The sequence below is a fragment of the Clupea harengus genome, chromosome 13 (genome assembly GCF_900700415.2).
Source record: "Clupea harengus chromosome 13, Ch_v2.0.2, whole genome shotgun sequence".
Classification (NCBI taxonomy): Eukaryota; Metazoa; Chordata; class Actinopteri; order Clupeiformes; family Clupeidae; genus Clupea; species Clupea harengus.
In genome coordinates this window covers 13,963,087-13,979,463 of record NC_045164.1, presented here as the reverse complement: position 1 = coordinate 13,979,463, position 16,377 = coordinate 13,963,087, and the positions used below count along the sequence as shown (strand labels likewise).

Genomic DNA, 16,377 nt, shown 5'->3' with positions numbered 1-16,377 from the left:
GTATGTGCATCAAGTCATCATCACTGACTATGAAAACAGCCATTTGTCTGATTGTCCTCAACTACAACATCCCCAGTGATGGTAAACTCAAGCGCCCTCCAGTTGATGACATCTCCAGGGGTGAAATTCAGGTCGCTAGTGAACCGCTGGAGCTCACAAGCAGACAGGGCATAGTCCCACATATGGACATCAGTGATCATCCCTACGAATGACTGTCCAGCATCAAACCCTCCACCCACAGAGTCTTGGTCTTGTCCCAGTACTATGCTTGGGGCTCCATCCAGATTACCTTTGAATCCAACCTTCCTGGTGCTTGGATTCCCATTGATCCAGACCTGAGCCAATCCGGAGTTGGAATCCCAGGTACTGCAGCTCGAGTACCAGGTGTTTGGCTCATCTGGTAGGCCCCTAAAACCAGAGGTTTGGCCACGTGTGAGAACTTGGAAATGGCCTTTGTTTGCTGTTTTGAAGATCAGGAAGTCATTGTCACTGCCACTGGATGCCATCGAAAAGAGAGCGTAGTTTCGAGTAAGGTCGGTAAGGTACCTAAAAAGAAAACAAAAAGCATGCTGTTGATCATCATGTAAGTATTTTGTAGTGTACTGTTGGATACATGCTAATATGAGGGGAAGACAATATAGGTTCTATGGTATGGAGCCTGAAATAAAGAGAAAAGATTGCTTGCAAGTACATGCAAGTGTCCATAGTTGTTCATAAAGGAACATATCAAGGGGACAAGTAATAATAATAATAATTAAATAAATAAAAAGAATAAAACCAATTCTCAGCCATTACATGTCATGTTCCACAACTAAAGCCAACCAAGCATATAGACCAACACCAACCTGAGGCAGACTGTTACGGAGGTGAAGTTTACTCGTGATGGTAGGAGTGTGACATGAGCAGTATTGGACTCCACTGGAAAGGTGAACATTTTCCCTGATAGATCTGTTCAGAAAACAGTGATTGGGAAATAGTGATCTGATATGGTGTTTGTTAAAGTGATGTATTCTGAGGAATATTTTAAGGTATATGTTAGGCTTGATATAATTAATGTAGTTTAACATTTGGTTATACAAGAACTTTAATTTATTTATTTTCCTTACCTTGAGGAACAGCACAACAGGCTGTAAATAAGATGCTTACGATGAAAAGAGTCTGCATCTTTCAAAAGAGAACTGAAGAGAAATTATATATTTAGCCAACATTTCCTTAAAACACTTTTTTCTAAATTCTACCTCTTAACTAATCTTCTAACTACATATTTTTAAATTACATATTTCTTAACCTGTTGTGCTTGCAGATATCGAGGCAGGCTTTCATACTTACATTTTCTATGACCTTATTAAGACTGGTTGACACTGTTACTTCTCTTTGGCTTCTACTGAACTCCAGGACAGGCTCCGTCTTATAAACCTAGTCCTCGAGGGGAGTGGTTAGCAGACAGGTCTGTGCGGTTTCCCTCAGAACAATGATTAGGAATATTGATGTGTGACGGATCCTTAAGTGTCGGTGTGTTCTATTTTCGCTCTTATATCTCAGCAGTCCAATGCAATGACGGATTTTATTTCTGAAAATGTCCACATAATGCTGACAACATAAGCTACTATTTGATATCATTGGTTAGGACGTTTATGACACAGCACGCATTACTTATATACAGCTGAATAAACTGGTAAAATGGATTTTAAATCGGTTCTAGTCATGATTTATCTTAATGTTGAGTCATAAAAATGATTTGACTATCATATCCTTTCTCATCAGTGCCAACACCTGACAAGTTAACATTTCTTGAATCCGGCAATATCTGTATTTGTATAGCCTGTAAGGTTTAGGCCTGACAGATTTCATTACTTTAAGTAGAAACTAAGTCGGAAAGACATCAAGGAAGAGTTCGAAAATCCTTGGGACTGATATTCCCCTGGACCCTTTTTTTTTACTGGAAAAAACACAAGAAGAATTGTTTACTAAGGACCAGTGCCATATGTTACATATTTAGTTGATGATTGCGAAAAAAAAAAAAGATCACTATTGACTGGATGAAGCCTACACCCCCTACAATAGCTCAGGGGATACAAAAAGTCAGACAGGTCAATACAATGGAAAGTATGACTGCTATCCTTCAGTTAAAAGTACCTATATTTGTATGAAGATGGACACCTGTCATTCTTTAGCTGAATTAAGAATATCAATCTGACTACCTTGTGATGTATCTCTGTAACATTACACTACCTGTATGTAGCCAACATATGTGGTGACTGAAGCCCAAGCTTAAGGTGACTGTTTTTGTTTTGTTTTGTGTGTGTTTTTATTGTATGTTTGATATTGTACCACACAAATTGCCTGCAATGTTCATCATGGGCAATAAAGTTAAAAAAAATCTGGATTATTTCATACACTCTACATGTTTCTCTATATTGTACAGAAATATTCTGAAAATATTTGGATATACATTTGGAGAGGATTTTCAAAGATTGTTCATTACATTTGTAGATATGTATTTTAACACAGGGGAGTAATGGGACGACCCATACCCATTATCTATTGCCTTTTGTCATTGCATTGTTTGCTTATGTGAGACCTATGCACAAGCACACACACATTTGAGCATTAAGGCCTCTGTCACCCAGGGTTACACCTGCTGACACTCATAATATGTCTGCATCATTGATTCATATACAAAAGAAGACCTGAAGGCAAAAATGAACATGGCCGTGTAAGTAGCAATAACAATACATTATATGATGAGGTTATATATCCACAAATAAACAAAGGTGCAGTTGGTTTCATGTCCAAATTGCCTCTGGAAATCAATATATTCCTGAGATGCCTATAATATATTTATGTTTCTAAAAATCAATGAAAATGTGTAGTGAATGTCCTTGATTCAGTAGGGGATTGCTGGTGGTTATAGCCCTTGTTGGTTGAGGGCTCGCCCCTTGCCTGACGACTAGTTTATACCTGCCATCGAGCATGACTGAAATCTCATAATGACATTGATAGAATGTAATGAGCACGCCAAACTTGAAGAACAGACCAGAAGACGTATTCAGGATTTCTGGAGTTTATTTCAGCATGGAGACACCCTCTAAGTTTGTTGCTCAGAGAATGGCCTACCTGACTGCAGGAATGTGTTGCTATTCATACCCTTTAGTCAGGTAGAATACAGGGGGCAGAGGACAAAGGGTGAAGGGGGGGGGGTTGTTGATAGCAAGAAGCAGGCTATCTGGAGGGGTCCGATGCTAATGGGTCAGGTTGCAGTGAGACAAAGACAGAGTACACATCCAGGGGTATAGGGTACAGAGTCAGATGATACAACATGATGTAGTTCATGTCTGTCACAACAGGAGAATAGCAATATTCAGTTCCATCAGTCCCCCATATGAGCATTTCTATGCTCACACAAGATTTACTATGTAAACAACCAATTAGAACAGGAAAACATCAACATACGATTCCATCAACATCATAAGTTCATGTGTTTACATTTACATTTACATTTAGTCATTTAGCAGACGCTTTTGTCCAAAGCGACGTACAAGGGAGAGAACAGTCAAGCTAAGAGCAATAAAGAACATGGTGTAACAATAAATACTGCTTTACATAAGAATTAGAAAACGACCTAGAAAGGAAAAAGAAGTGCAGAAATGTAACTGCTGAAGTGCAAGGTCAAGGTGCCAGTTAGGAAGGGAGGTGCGCTCTGAAGAGTTAGGTCTTCAAAAGCTTCTTTTCTGCTCTGGTAGTACTAGGCAGTTCGTTCCACCAACGTGGAACTACAAATGAGAATAGTCTGGATTGCCGTGCTTGCACAGACGGCAGTGCCAAACGACGCTCACTAGACGAGCGCAGCATCCTGCGTGTAACATTTGCCCTTACAAGAGCATTTAGGTAGGTGGGAGCAGAACCAGCAAGCACTCTGTAGGCAAGCATAAGTGACTTGAACTTAATGCGAGCAGCTACCGGCAGCCAGTGGAGCTCAATGAGTAGCGGGGTGACGTGTGCCCTTTTCGGTTGGTTGAACACCAGACGCGCTGGATCATCTGTAGTGGTTTCACCACGCAAGCCGGAAGGCCCGTTAGGAGGGCGTTGCAGTAGTCAAGGCGGGAACTCACCAAGGTTTGTACCAGCAGCTGGGTGGCATACTGGGTTAGGTACGGCCTGATTTTGCGGATGTTGTATAGCGCAAAGCGGCACGACCTGGAGACAGAGGCGATGTGGGCCGTGAAGGTCAGTTGGTCATCAATAATGACCCCGAGGTTTCTTGCTGTTTTGGATGGAACAAGAGATAAAGAGTCAATATCGATATTGATGTTGTGGTGGATGACCTGTTTGGCTGGGAAGACCATCAGTTCCGTTTTGGCCAGGTTCAGCTGAAGGTGGTGATTTTTCATCCATGTGGATATATCAGCAAGACAGTCCGAGATCCGCGCCGAGACCGTGGTGTCCTCAGGAGGGAAAGACAGAAACAGTTGAGTATCATCGGCAACGACTTTTGCAGTCAGCTATTGTGGCATGCAGTGAGCATGTTTTCTGCATGTGTGTGTGAGTGTTCCAGGTGGTGTGTGTGACGTAGTTGTGTGCCAGAATGCAATGTGAATGTAAAAGTGAATGATGGCGTCTATTTTCTGTTAGCGATCAAAGTCAGTGTGTTGATGATTTGTGCCCTAGTGTGGTTTTCCTAATGTGTTGGTGTCTTGTCTACCCTTGCCTACTGTTGTGTGCCTGAGTATAAATGCCCATGCCAGTCTGCCATTCTGTATCAGTGTTTTAATGCTTGGTAAAGAAGCCAAAGATGTGACTGACTCTGCATGACCGCTATATTGGTGTCAGTTAGTGGGATTCGGAGATGAGCTGGAGCTAGGGACACTGCCACAGGGTGCCACAGAATGCATTTATTCAGTATTTGAAATTATTGTCTCATGTCTATATAGAGGGTATGTGGCTTTAGTCGGGTTGAAAAATGCCCAGATGCGGTTTTACACGCCTGTTCACAGCCCTATGATTTGGCTCTAGAATGAAACAAACGGTTTTCCCTTTTTTGGTGGGCTCATTAATAATGATTGTTATGGCCCTGTCTGTTTTTTTTGTCTGTATTGGTCTGCCTTGCAGGGCTAAAGCTGTGAGAGTTGAACCAATGGAGCGTTTGGGGCATTCAACCGTGTCTGTTTGAGTCTTCAGTGGAGGAGGAAACAAATGTTGAGAAAGAGATTGGAAATGAACGCTTCTGAGTGGAAAGTTTTCTCATATACAGTACATATACATTAGCTATAATACTCACACTTTGGCCCAGCCACACCAACGACCAGTAGTATAGTCATAACTTTGTTTTCAGCATTGAAACAAGAACAATGTAACTGTGCAGCTTTGTCAACAATGAATTTACGATGCTAATTAGTATCGTGGATCATATCTGTAATGATAGTTTTTTAATGATGCTACTGCTGATGATTCCAGCCATCTGAATGTAGCACCTGTAGCAAGGAGGAACTTACAATGAAGGAAATGTTTTTTTACCTGAATCTAATCTTGAACATAATAAAATCAATGAATAATCCGTGGCAGGAAGGTGTGCACTGTTTGTGTATGGTGGGGCAGAGGAGGTCAGGTGAGAGGGTCAGGATGATTCAGCCATTAGAACACAAAGACAAGGGAATATTGTGTACTTTTCTGGTGAAACCTGTTTGTTCACATGGCAGTCTAAAGGTCAACCATCTGTAACCTGTAAAATCTGCAAAGCAGGAACTTTTTGACAGCACCGACTGGAGTGTTTTTGAAGCTGCAACTCTCAACCTGGACAAACTGACTGAGGCAGGCAAGAAACTCACCGACAAAGGAGGTCAGAGAGTGGCTAAAAGAAGCTACACTGAAAATCTGTCAACAACCATAAGGAAAAGCTGTACTCAAGTAAAAGTATTGTTACTTTATAATAATAATAACTCAAGTAGAAGTAAAAGTACCCAAAAAAATAATTACTTGAGTAAGAGTAAACATGTATGTCATAAAATTTACTTTTTTTATATATACCTATTAGGCATATGTATTCAAAACAGGTTTTCATTCAACGACTACAGGTGGGTAGAGTACGGAAAAGTTGTACGCCCAAAATATAAAAATGTTAAATGCCTGCGTAATAAATACAATGTAGCATAGCCTTCTGCACATTTAAATAAATCACATTCAGATGAAATGTGAGAACATAACCGATACATGCCCAACAGGTGGAGCAGTTGATGGGCTTCAGGTGGAGGCTGTTCTCCGAACCCCGCCTCGTGGCCATGCAGCATAGTTTATGTTTTGGTCCTGGATGGGCGGGTGCTGTCCAGCTCTTTGGTGCTAAATAAGCCTAAGGGGGTGTGGCTAAATAGAAAAATAAGGGGTGCTTCGGGTGTCATGGCGGAGTGAGGACGAGTCTTGGAAACTTTCCTCGTCTATTTCATAACTTATTTGTTAAAAACACGTCTTTATTTGAAACCTCTCTGAAGGAAGTGGATCAGAGAGTTACTGAGCTTGAAACTTCCCACACTGCACTGCAAGCTGAAAATTCCAAGCTATACATTAAATGCTAAATAAGGAAATACTCATTCTAAAGAGGGTTGCTACCTTACTGCTCTCTGAAATCATTACAAACTGTATCTATACCAATATAAACAACCAGACCAGTTAGAAAGTATTTGAATGTGGATAGTGTCTTGAAGTATATAATGAATACTAAACATGAATACTAAACATGTTTTTTTTTCAATGTAATGTATTTATTACAAATTTCAAAATATTTGAAAAGAAGAACTTTTAAGAATGCTGTTATTAACTGTCAGAGAGGCAACTATCAGATAGGCCTGTAGAATCTCCATTGATATCATCCTTCTAACGGTGAATCCAGTCTGTATCAAGGCTTTCAGTGCACAATTCCATGGGTTTAATATATAGTTGCTACCACATACTTCCATTACAACCAAACTTTCCCCCCTTTAGATTCATTTTTACAGACCTTATTATTTAAAGAGATATATCATTCAACCCTCATTTGTTCATATATGGTTTTAAAACATGCACATTTTGAAAGCACATTTAGCCTTCTGTGATCACACAAAAACATTTTTACAAGAGGTTATTGTATTTTCTCCTCTCTGTTAAGTCAAATCACAGTGATTCTACAGAATCCACTGCAAGTTAAAATTAAGTAGAAAAATTGAATTGGGACACTTTATAGCGTTATTATCTTCCAAATAAAGTTTTTCGAATTTGTATTAGAGATTTACTGCAGATTATAACTCATTAACAATACACACTCCATCCACTGGGGGTCACTAGCCTGCCTCTTAAAGCCCTTTGGAGCTGGGAAATAGACCTGTTAAAGACCTGCCAAGCAAGTTGACAAGCTGACAATTCTTATTTGTCTTGTTGGCAGGTTTGCATGTAGTAAGCAGATATTTGTCAAATGCTATCTTTCACCCCATTTCACTGTTGTTTTCATCCAGCTCTTCCTCAGTAGTATGCTCCACCTGTAGTCCTGCTATTACAGTTCTCTCCCTCTCTCCCATCTCCTCTCCTCTCCTCCTCCCCCCTCACCTCTCCATGGTCTCTTTGGCGGCCTTCACATTCATTTAATTTTCTATTTGTAAAATGAAAATAAACATGCCTGTGTCCAAAATTCTTTTTAACATGTGTTACGAGCAAAACGCTCATCTATTCAAGCTCTACAACTTTGAAAATTGTCTCAAAATCATAATTACAACAACATGAGAAAACCTATAAGACCATACTATTATTTTTCTTTCATTTTCAAAATGGTTAAGCTTTGAGAGAATATTATTATTTAACTTTATTACAGGCTCAAGGCCCACATGGAAGATGCACAATACATATAATCAATACATTACATATAAATACATAAGTACATACAATTATAAATACATATAAATATACAAGGAAAGAAGGGCTAAAAAAGGCACTCATGCCAGTGTTCCCAGATCTTAGATGTGTACTTGACAGAGCTGCGGCCAGGGTCTGTCATCAGATCAATTATAAAATGTGTAAGACAGTCCAGCCGACTCATACATTTAAAAGTAAGGTTCCTCAGCAAGGCCATGAAGGTGGTAAGACCCATATTACAGAACAGCTGACTGGCTCTAGTACTCCTGGGTTTCTTCAGGAGTATCCTAAGACAGTCATTATAGGCTACTTTCAATTTACGCAAGCTCTCCTTCTTGTAATTCACCCAGAGTGGAGCTGTATAGAGAGGGGTGCAGTAGGCTCTAAACAAATTAATTTTTACATCATATGTACAGTGGTGGAATTTTCTAACCAACATGTTAGCTTGGACATAGAGCAATCTCCTCTGTCTGAACATGTCGGCATCATCCTCCAACGTGTCTGTGATAATGTGCCCTAAGTATTTGGTACTATTGGACACCCCCAGAGCTTGTCCAGAAAGATGAAAGGCAGGGAACTTAATATCCATGTCCTCCTTAGTTCTACAGACCATTACCACGCTCTTCTTGGCATTATATTTAACATCAAAATCGACCCCATAATTAGTGCAGATGTTAAGCAGCTGTTGAAACCCACCTGTACTCGGGGATAGTAAAGCTAGGTCGTCTGCATACATAAAGTGGTTGACCAGGGAATCACCTATCATACAACCTGTACTGCATCCCCCCAGCTGCCTAGAAAGGTCGTCCATATAGATATTGAAAAGGGCTGGGGATAATATACCCCCCTGCCAGACCCCGTTCCCAACATTAAAAGGGGTAGATAAGATGTTCCCCCATCTTACTCTCATGCTCTGGTTCGCATACCAGTAAGCTAGGATGCATACTAAGCTACTGGGCACACCCCTAAGCTTGAGCTTATTAAACAGATTAAAGTGGTGGACGCGGTCAAATGCTTTGGATGCATCAATAAACCCTATAAGCATAGTAGAGCCCTGCCTTCTATGTGTCTATTGCTTCTTTCAGAGCATAAATACATAGGTCAGTACTATGCTTGGGCTTAAAGCCAAACTGATTGTCAGTGGTGGTTATGAATTCACTTATCCTGTCAAGGATTAATCTTTCTAGCACTTTGGAGAGAATGCTGGCAAGTGCTATAGGTCTATAGTTCCTTATCGCAGTTCACTGCGATATAACAGTATGGTACATGACGTCAGTCATGGGGTACAAATCGAAGCATTTATCTATTCACGCCTGAAAGGCCGCGAGATCTGTCAGCGCGCGCTCCTGGCCCCGCCTGCCAGGAGTACTATAATATCATTACGCGCCCTCAGATCTGCCTCTTTTGAAACTTCGCAAGACGGAGTGAACATCTCCGAGCATATCTCAAACGCTCTACCACAGTCAAAAGAGTTTTGTGTGCTTTCGCTCTCTACGGGTTGGTGAGTTATCTGGGTTCCTTAACCCTCACTAGCTCAGGGCGCTACGAAATTCATTGGCTTAATTTCATTTTGAAAGTAGTGGCTGCTATCCTGGCTGCCTGGCTGGCTAAGTCTCTGACTAGCCTGCTAGCTTGCTAACAACGTGTTCGTTGCAGATAGTGTGCTTGTGTTTTAACATTCTTCTCTACTTTCAGATTGATAAAAGATGGCCAGACACTACCCCGACTGCGGTCACGTCCGTCCCAAGGGCGACCGCCACCGTCGGTGCGTGACCTGCCTAGGCAGGGACCACGCGGAGGGCGCGCTTTCGGGCAAAGCCCCTGTCTGTTCCATCTGTGCTAGCCTCCCGCTAGCTAAGGCTACCAGGCGCCTTGCGTTCTGGAAGCGCAAGGACGCCAAGGAGACTGCACTAGTTCCATCTGGGGCTGACGCCCCCGTAGGAATGAGTGCGTCTTCAGCCTTGGACTTGGTGAGCGTGAGCAGTCGCCTTGCAGCGGCAGCTCCGCTCCCGGGTCCCTCCCCGTCTCCGCCGCCTGTCAGCCCTGGGGCTGCGGGCAGCGAGGCTGAGGAGCTTCAACCAAGCGGTGTCCAGCCTGAACTCGAGCTGGACATCAGCCTGGATGACGATAGTCTGCTAGACTTCTCCGATGAGCACAGCTCAATCGCTGAAGCAATGCAGACGAGCCATGACGTCAGGATGCGGGTGGAGACACCTGCTACCTCGTCTCGGCTCCTGGGCCAGCAACTCCACGAGGTTGCGCTGAGAGCAGCCAGCTGCCTCGGGCTCCCTCTCCCTCCCCCTCCCAGTGTGCGGTCCTCGCTGCTGGACGGGGAGTTCTATGCTGGCTCCGCCGCGTCAGTTCCCAGCTGCATCCCCTTTTTCGAGGAGGTGCACGAGGAACTGCAGGCGACATGGGCGATACCCTACTCGGGCCGAGCCCCGGTGCCGGGGTTCGCGCCCTACATGCAGCTCCACATGGCTAAGGAGAGGGGCTACCTCTCCTTTCCTCAGGTGGAGGATGCAGTAGCGGGCTACCTCTCGCCCGCATCCCCCACGATGCGTCTCGGCCAGAAGCCTCTCCTGCCCACGCGGGTGGGCAGACACCAGGCTCAGCTGGCAGAGAAGTCCTACTTGGCTGCAGGGCAGGCTGCCTGCACGACCAATACGGCTGCATTGCTACAGCGCTACCAGGCAAAGCTCCTGACTGAGCTTGCCTTGTCGCTGGGGAAAGATCACCCGTCTGTGGCAGAACTCCGTCGCGCGACGGATCTGTCGCTCAGACTAACTCGGTGCACGGCACAGGCACTGGGGAGGGTGATGGGTGCCGCGGTGGCTACCCAGAGGTCTCTGTGGCTATCACTGGCTAGGCTGTCAGACAGAGAAAAAGCACCACTCCTCGACGCCCCGGTCTCTGTCCAGGGCGCCTTCGGGGAAGCAGTGGTCACAATGGCTGCCAAGTTCGAAGTACAGCAGAAGAGCAGAAAGGTATTCCAGGCCTGGATGCCTCGCTCTAGTGGCACGGGTGAGACGTCCTCCTAAGGACACACCACACCCGCACCGGGCCAGAAGAGAAGCGGGTTCCGCTCGCCAGCGCCTCCAGCAAAGGTGTCCACCGGGCGAGGCTGGCAGAGACACCCCTTCCGCCCTCCAGCGCAGCCTGCAGCACAGCGACCAGCTGCGCGCCCTGCCCAGGACGCAGCCCAGGCTCCGCGGCAGCATTCCGCTCGCCGCGGGCGAGGCAGAGGGAGACCTCAGGCTTCCTGACCGTGACAGTCAGCCACTCGTCACGCAGGGGGGAGCGGTGGAGTCCACACCGCCTCCACAGAAATCAGCCCGTCGCTCACATGTGGAAATCATGTCCAGCACGGTAAGCAGGTTTTCACAAGCACCACAATCATATGTCCTAACTCCTGTCCCAGATGGCGTAGTGCCCAGGCATGCTTGTGTAACTCCCCCCGCGATGCACACAGTGCAATCGCACCCCCACATTTTTTTGAAAAACATGAGGGGGCAGCCCCAGATCTCGTCTCCCTCCCTAGGCGGAGTGGGTGTAGATCTAGGCTTAGACTCATTGACCATGAGCGGGTTAGTCCCCGACAAATTCAACTCAGAGCACAACCTCCCTGGTTGTGCGGAGAGTTGGCGCGCATGCGCAGTGTCACCATGGGTGCTAAAGACAATCGCAAAGGGTTACGTGCTGCAATTCGCCCGTTCCCCTCCGCCATTCAGCAGAGTAATACAGTCTGTGGTGCAGCGAGAACAGTCTCACTTCCTACGGGAAGAAATAATCTCCCTGCTCAGAAAGAAGGCTATAAGCAGAGTCCCTCCCAAGGAGAGAAATGCAGGCTTCTACAGCCGTTACTTCCTCGTACCCAAAAGAGACGGGAATTATCGGCCAATATTAGATCTACGTGTGTTAAAAAAGGCTGCAGCAGTGCAGGATGGCCATCGAGTGGTGGCGCACCTGTATCGACTGGGCTTTGTTATACACAGAGAAAAAAGCGTTCTCTGCCCCAGGCAAGTTACGCATTTTCTGGGTATGATCTTAGACTCCACCTCCATGGAGGTCAGGCTGTCTCAAGAACGGATAAATGCCATCAAAACATGCGTGTGCCAGTTCCGACGGGGACAGTCAGTCTCGTCGCTGCGCTGCCAACGCCTGTTAGGGATGATGGCGTCGGCCGCTATAGCGCTCCCGTTGGGGATGCTGCGTATGCGGCCATTCCAAATATGGTACCTGTCTATGAAGCTCAACGCAGTCACAGACAGGCATCGCAGAGTAGTGGTGTCCTCCAGATGCAGGAAAGCCCTGGCGATCTGGAGAACCCCCTGGTTTCTCGCCGCGTCGGGCACTATGGACATAGTGTCGCGTCGCGTGGTGGTGACCACAGACACTTCCACCAAAGGCGGGGGAGCTGTCTGCGAAGGGAGAGGCGTGAACGGTCTCTGGTCTGTGACAGAGGCCGCGTCTCACATAAATGTGTTAGAGCTGCGAACAGTAGTCCTAGCTCTACAACACTTTCTGCCCAGGCTGAGTGGTCAGCATGTACTGGTGAGGACGGACAACACTGCGACCTTGGCGTATATAAATCGCCAGGGCGGAGTGCGCTCCCCGTCATTACACCATTGGGCGACTCGCCTGCTCCTGTGGGCAGCGAGGCACGTCCTGTCCCTCAGGGCAGTCCATATACCAGGTCACCTCAACTACGGTGCGGACCTGTTATCGAGGGGCGATCCTCGAGCAGCAGACTGGTGCCTTCACCCACAAGTGATAGGTCAGATCTGGGTGCGTTTTTTCAAGGCGCAGGTGGACCTGTTCGCGAACAGGCAGAACACCTGCTGCCCGCTCTGGTTCTCGCTAGGGGGCGATGATCCCCCACTAGGCATAGACGCGCTGGGCCACCAGTGGCCAGCTCTACCCCTATATGCTTTTCCCCCGATCCCGCTCTTCCAGCAGGTGCTGTGCAGGATTGCGGACGAGGGCAGGGAATTGATATTGATAGCCCCCCACTGGCCCAATCAGCCGTGGGCGGCAGATCTGGTCAATATGTCAGTGCAGCAGCCTTGGGAGCTGCCTCTATGGAGAGACCTCCTAACGCAGGCGCACAGGACAGTGTGGTACCCCAATCCGGAGTGGTGGCGTCTCAGAGCCTGGCACCTGAAAGGTGCAGGCTCATAGCGTCAGGCTTGTCGGACGCGGTGGTGGCTACAATACAGAGTGCCCGAGCTGTATCAACACGGGCTCTGTATACGCTGAAGTGGCGCAGTTTTGAGCGGTGGTGTGCTGCGCGTCAGCGCGACCCCATTAACTGCGCGCTGGGCGTTATTCTAGAATTCCTACAGCAGCTGTTTGATGAGGGGAAGGCGGCTTCTACTCTCAAAGTGTACATGGCTGCCATTTCAGCCTGCCACGCAGGCATTAATGGCAGTTCTCCTGGCAGTCACCCGCTAGCGTCACGCTTTATGGCGGGGGTGAGACGGCTCAGGGTGCCAGAGAGACACCTCATACCCTCTTGGGATCTGCTGGTGGTGTTACGTGCTCTCACAGGGCCTCCGTTCGAGCCCCTGGAGACAGTGGACATAAAGTTTGTCTCTTTAAAGACCGCGCTGCTGCTGGCGTTAACGTCAGCAAAACGCGTTGGTGACATGCAAGCCCTGTCAGTCAGTCCATCGTGCCTTCAGTTCTCGATCGCTGGTGACAGAGTGGTTATGCGACCTAATGCTGCTTACACACCTAAAGTGGTGGTAACCCCATTCCGCAATCAGGTGATTGAATTGGCAGTTTTCTCGCCTCCTCCTTTTGCGTCAGCAGAGGAGGAACGTTTGAATAAGCTCTGTCCAGTGCGCGCTCTCCGCTGTTACGCAGAGCGCACTAGAGCTTTCAGACAGTCGGATCAGCTATTCGTGTGCTTCGGTGCACGCGCAAAAGGCAGACCTCTATCAAAACCGAGCCTCTCCCGTTGGATAGTAGAGGCTATCGTGTTGTCTTATAAGAGCTTGTCTTTAGATCCCCCGGAGAAGTTGCATGCGCACTCTACGCGGGGGGTCTCGTCTTCCTGGGCCTTGCTAAAGGGCGTCTCAGTGGAAGATATTTGAAAAGCTGCAAGCTGGAGTTCTCGCCACACTTTCATTAGATTCTATATGTTAGATGTGGCTGAACCTAGTTTTCTTCATAGCGTTCTGCGGGCAAGCGATCTCTGAATCCCTTGGCCTGAGAACGATATACTGTATATGATAAGTGTGTTCATTAGTGTCTACATGTTATGTTGCACATGAAACATCCCAGGGTTTTCTTACGGGCGCAGGATCACGGATCCCTGTCGCCTATGATGAAGGTGGCCCTGTTAAATTCATGGTGTTCTGCAGGCAAGCGATCTCTGAATCCCCTGACCTGAGAACGATGTATATGATAAGTGTGTTCATCGGGGTCTACATGTTTGTTGCACATGAAACACTCCAGGGTGGTTTCCTACAGGCGCAGGATCGCGATCCTTGCCGCCTATGACAAAGGTTGCCCTGTTAATATGTTCACCGCCAGCGGCCGTATGAACCTCTATGAGGGCAAAGGCTTCAGTAAAGCTGGTGTGTGTAATTGGCTGCCACTGTATTATCACGCGGGAATGTATAGGGTCCCATACTGTTATATCGCAGTGAACTGCTGTCAGGGAATTATTTCACCCTTTGTATAAGGACTGTATTTAAACCTCAGTTATTAAGACACACACAACCAAGAATAAAATCAAGTAACAGACATTTACTCTGGCCCAGAGGAGAGTAGTGGTTTCGGAACGCTGTCCCCACATACACTGCCCCTTGAGTAACTTGCCTGACCATTTATTAAGAAAATCTCACAGAACAAAGACAATGACACACCCATGGCTCTGTCTTCCCATGCCTGGTTCCAAAACACAAGAATGTTTACCTAAGACCCCCAAAAACCCTGACTATGGGTCCTAGACCAATAAATCAGTCTTAACCTAAACATTTCATGACAGTCTGAATTCCAAGCTTCTCTTCCCACAGTTTCAAACTTCCTTTCACAGAACAATGGAAAGAGCTTAGTCCTCCATTTAACTAACTAACTAATATCAACTAAAACACATCATGATAATAATTAAAAAGAAACATTTCTTTCACATTTCCCTCCTGTTTATCATGAAAACAATACTAGTCTAAACATCATTAAACTAAAGCATCATCATCTTGATGGTTCCAGACAACAGTTCACAGTGAGACAGAAGTACATACAAGACTAGACATGAGAACTTAGAAACATGTAGAAATACACATCATAAAAATACAAAAAGTATACAAATTGCTACAATAGAGAACAGACCTTTCAACATCATTTACCACCATGTACCAGATGTAAACCAAACAACCAGATTTCACCACTTTGTCTTGTAATAAAGCATCACATAACAACCTTCATTTGCTGTAAGGCTTCAGTCACAGAGACACTATGAATATAATCCAATATCCAAATACACAGATATCAGTCACAAAACTCCCCCACTAGCAGCAGTGAGTAAATACACTAACTAAGTTGGCATTAACAAAATCCTAAACTATAGTTAAGGGTTTCCATTCTTAACATGACTTTTCTTACTCATAGGGCCTGAAACAGAAACAAAATAACCTTGGAGCTGGTGGTCCAAATCTTTTAATCACCAGTCACGTCAATCCCCCCCACACGCTGTCATGCTTCTCAACAGCAAATCTCTTCTTACGAGATACTCTGCCTGCGAGATAGCACCAACAACACAAATATGGTCCATGACCTGGGCGGGGGCGCTTACGCCACCCCAGTGTGGAAGAAGATGACTGTACCATATACTACCACACAACCACAATACCTCTCTCACCTTAGGGGTACCCTTGTCAGAGTGGCAATGCCCTGCATTCCAACCTCAACATAAGGACCTGTTCCTATGGACAGGGTACGACGTTGGCTGAGGAAGCAGTGTTTGATGACAGTATAGCAGTATCGATGACAATTTCATTACACTGTTTCCGTCTCAGAGAGCCTACTCTCGTTGTTCCTCTAATAGAAAAACACATTAGGAATATGGAATGGACTGCCACTTAAGGTGACAGCTAGGTTGTGGCATGTTTTTTATTTCTGCTAGTGGGTGGGTATTGTTACACAGATCTTGCACCTGGGTATCGTCTGTATAAAAAATGGCTTACTGTAGCCCCAGTTGTCTGGGGCACACTTCTCTCCAACACAGATCATTGCTTGGAATGAGAGTAGCCTTGATTTAAATCTAGGGTGAAAGTAGGATGTTGGCATTAAGGTACATACATAGCAATTGGTCCTATCAAGTCTGTTCGCTTGCAAAGATGCATATCTATACCATGAATTAGTAAAATACAGATGAGTAACGTTCCCCATATGAAATCCACCTCTTATGGATTCTCTCAATTACATTTGTAGAGGACCATAGACCCAACATTACCCCTGAAGTAATCATTAATAGTTACAGTTTAAACATTGTTATAA

At 45.7% G+C, this 16,377-nt stretch overlaps 1 protein-coding gene across 1 annotated transcript; it reads right to left on the bottom strand.

Annotated features, from left to right (window-relative positions):
* Positions 1-1,178, bottom strand: LOC116223271 (mucosal pentraxin-like). The gene is made up of 3 exons (XM_031579346.2): positions 1,107-1,178; positions 846-948; positions 1-546 (listed from the first exon to the last, which is right to left on the bottom strand). The coding sequence occupies exons 1-3, from the start codon at positions 1,162-1,164 to the stop codon at positions 21-23; spliced, it is 687 nt and encodes a 228-aa protein (XP_031435206.1). The 5' UTR covers positions 1,165-1,178; the 3' UTR covers positions 1-20.
* Between the last annotated feature and the right edge of the window lie 15,199 nt (positions 1,179-16,377).

Coding starts and splice junctions, on each gene's coding strand:
- LOC116223271 (XM_031579346.2), bottom strand. CDS start 1,164: ATGCAGACTCTTTTCATCGTAAGCATCTTATTTACAGCCTGTTGTGCT. Junction 949..1,106: donor CTGTTGTGCTGTTCCTCAAG/GTAAGGAAAATA, acceptor TTTTCTGAACAG/ATCTATCAGGGAAAATGTTC. Junction 547..845: donor TCCGTAACAGTCTGCCTCAG/GTTGGTGTTGGT, acceptor TTTTCTTTTTAG/GTACCTTACCGACCTTACTC.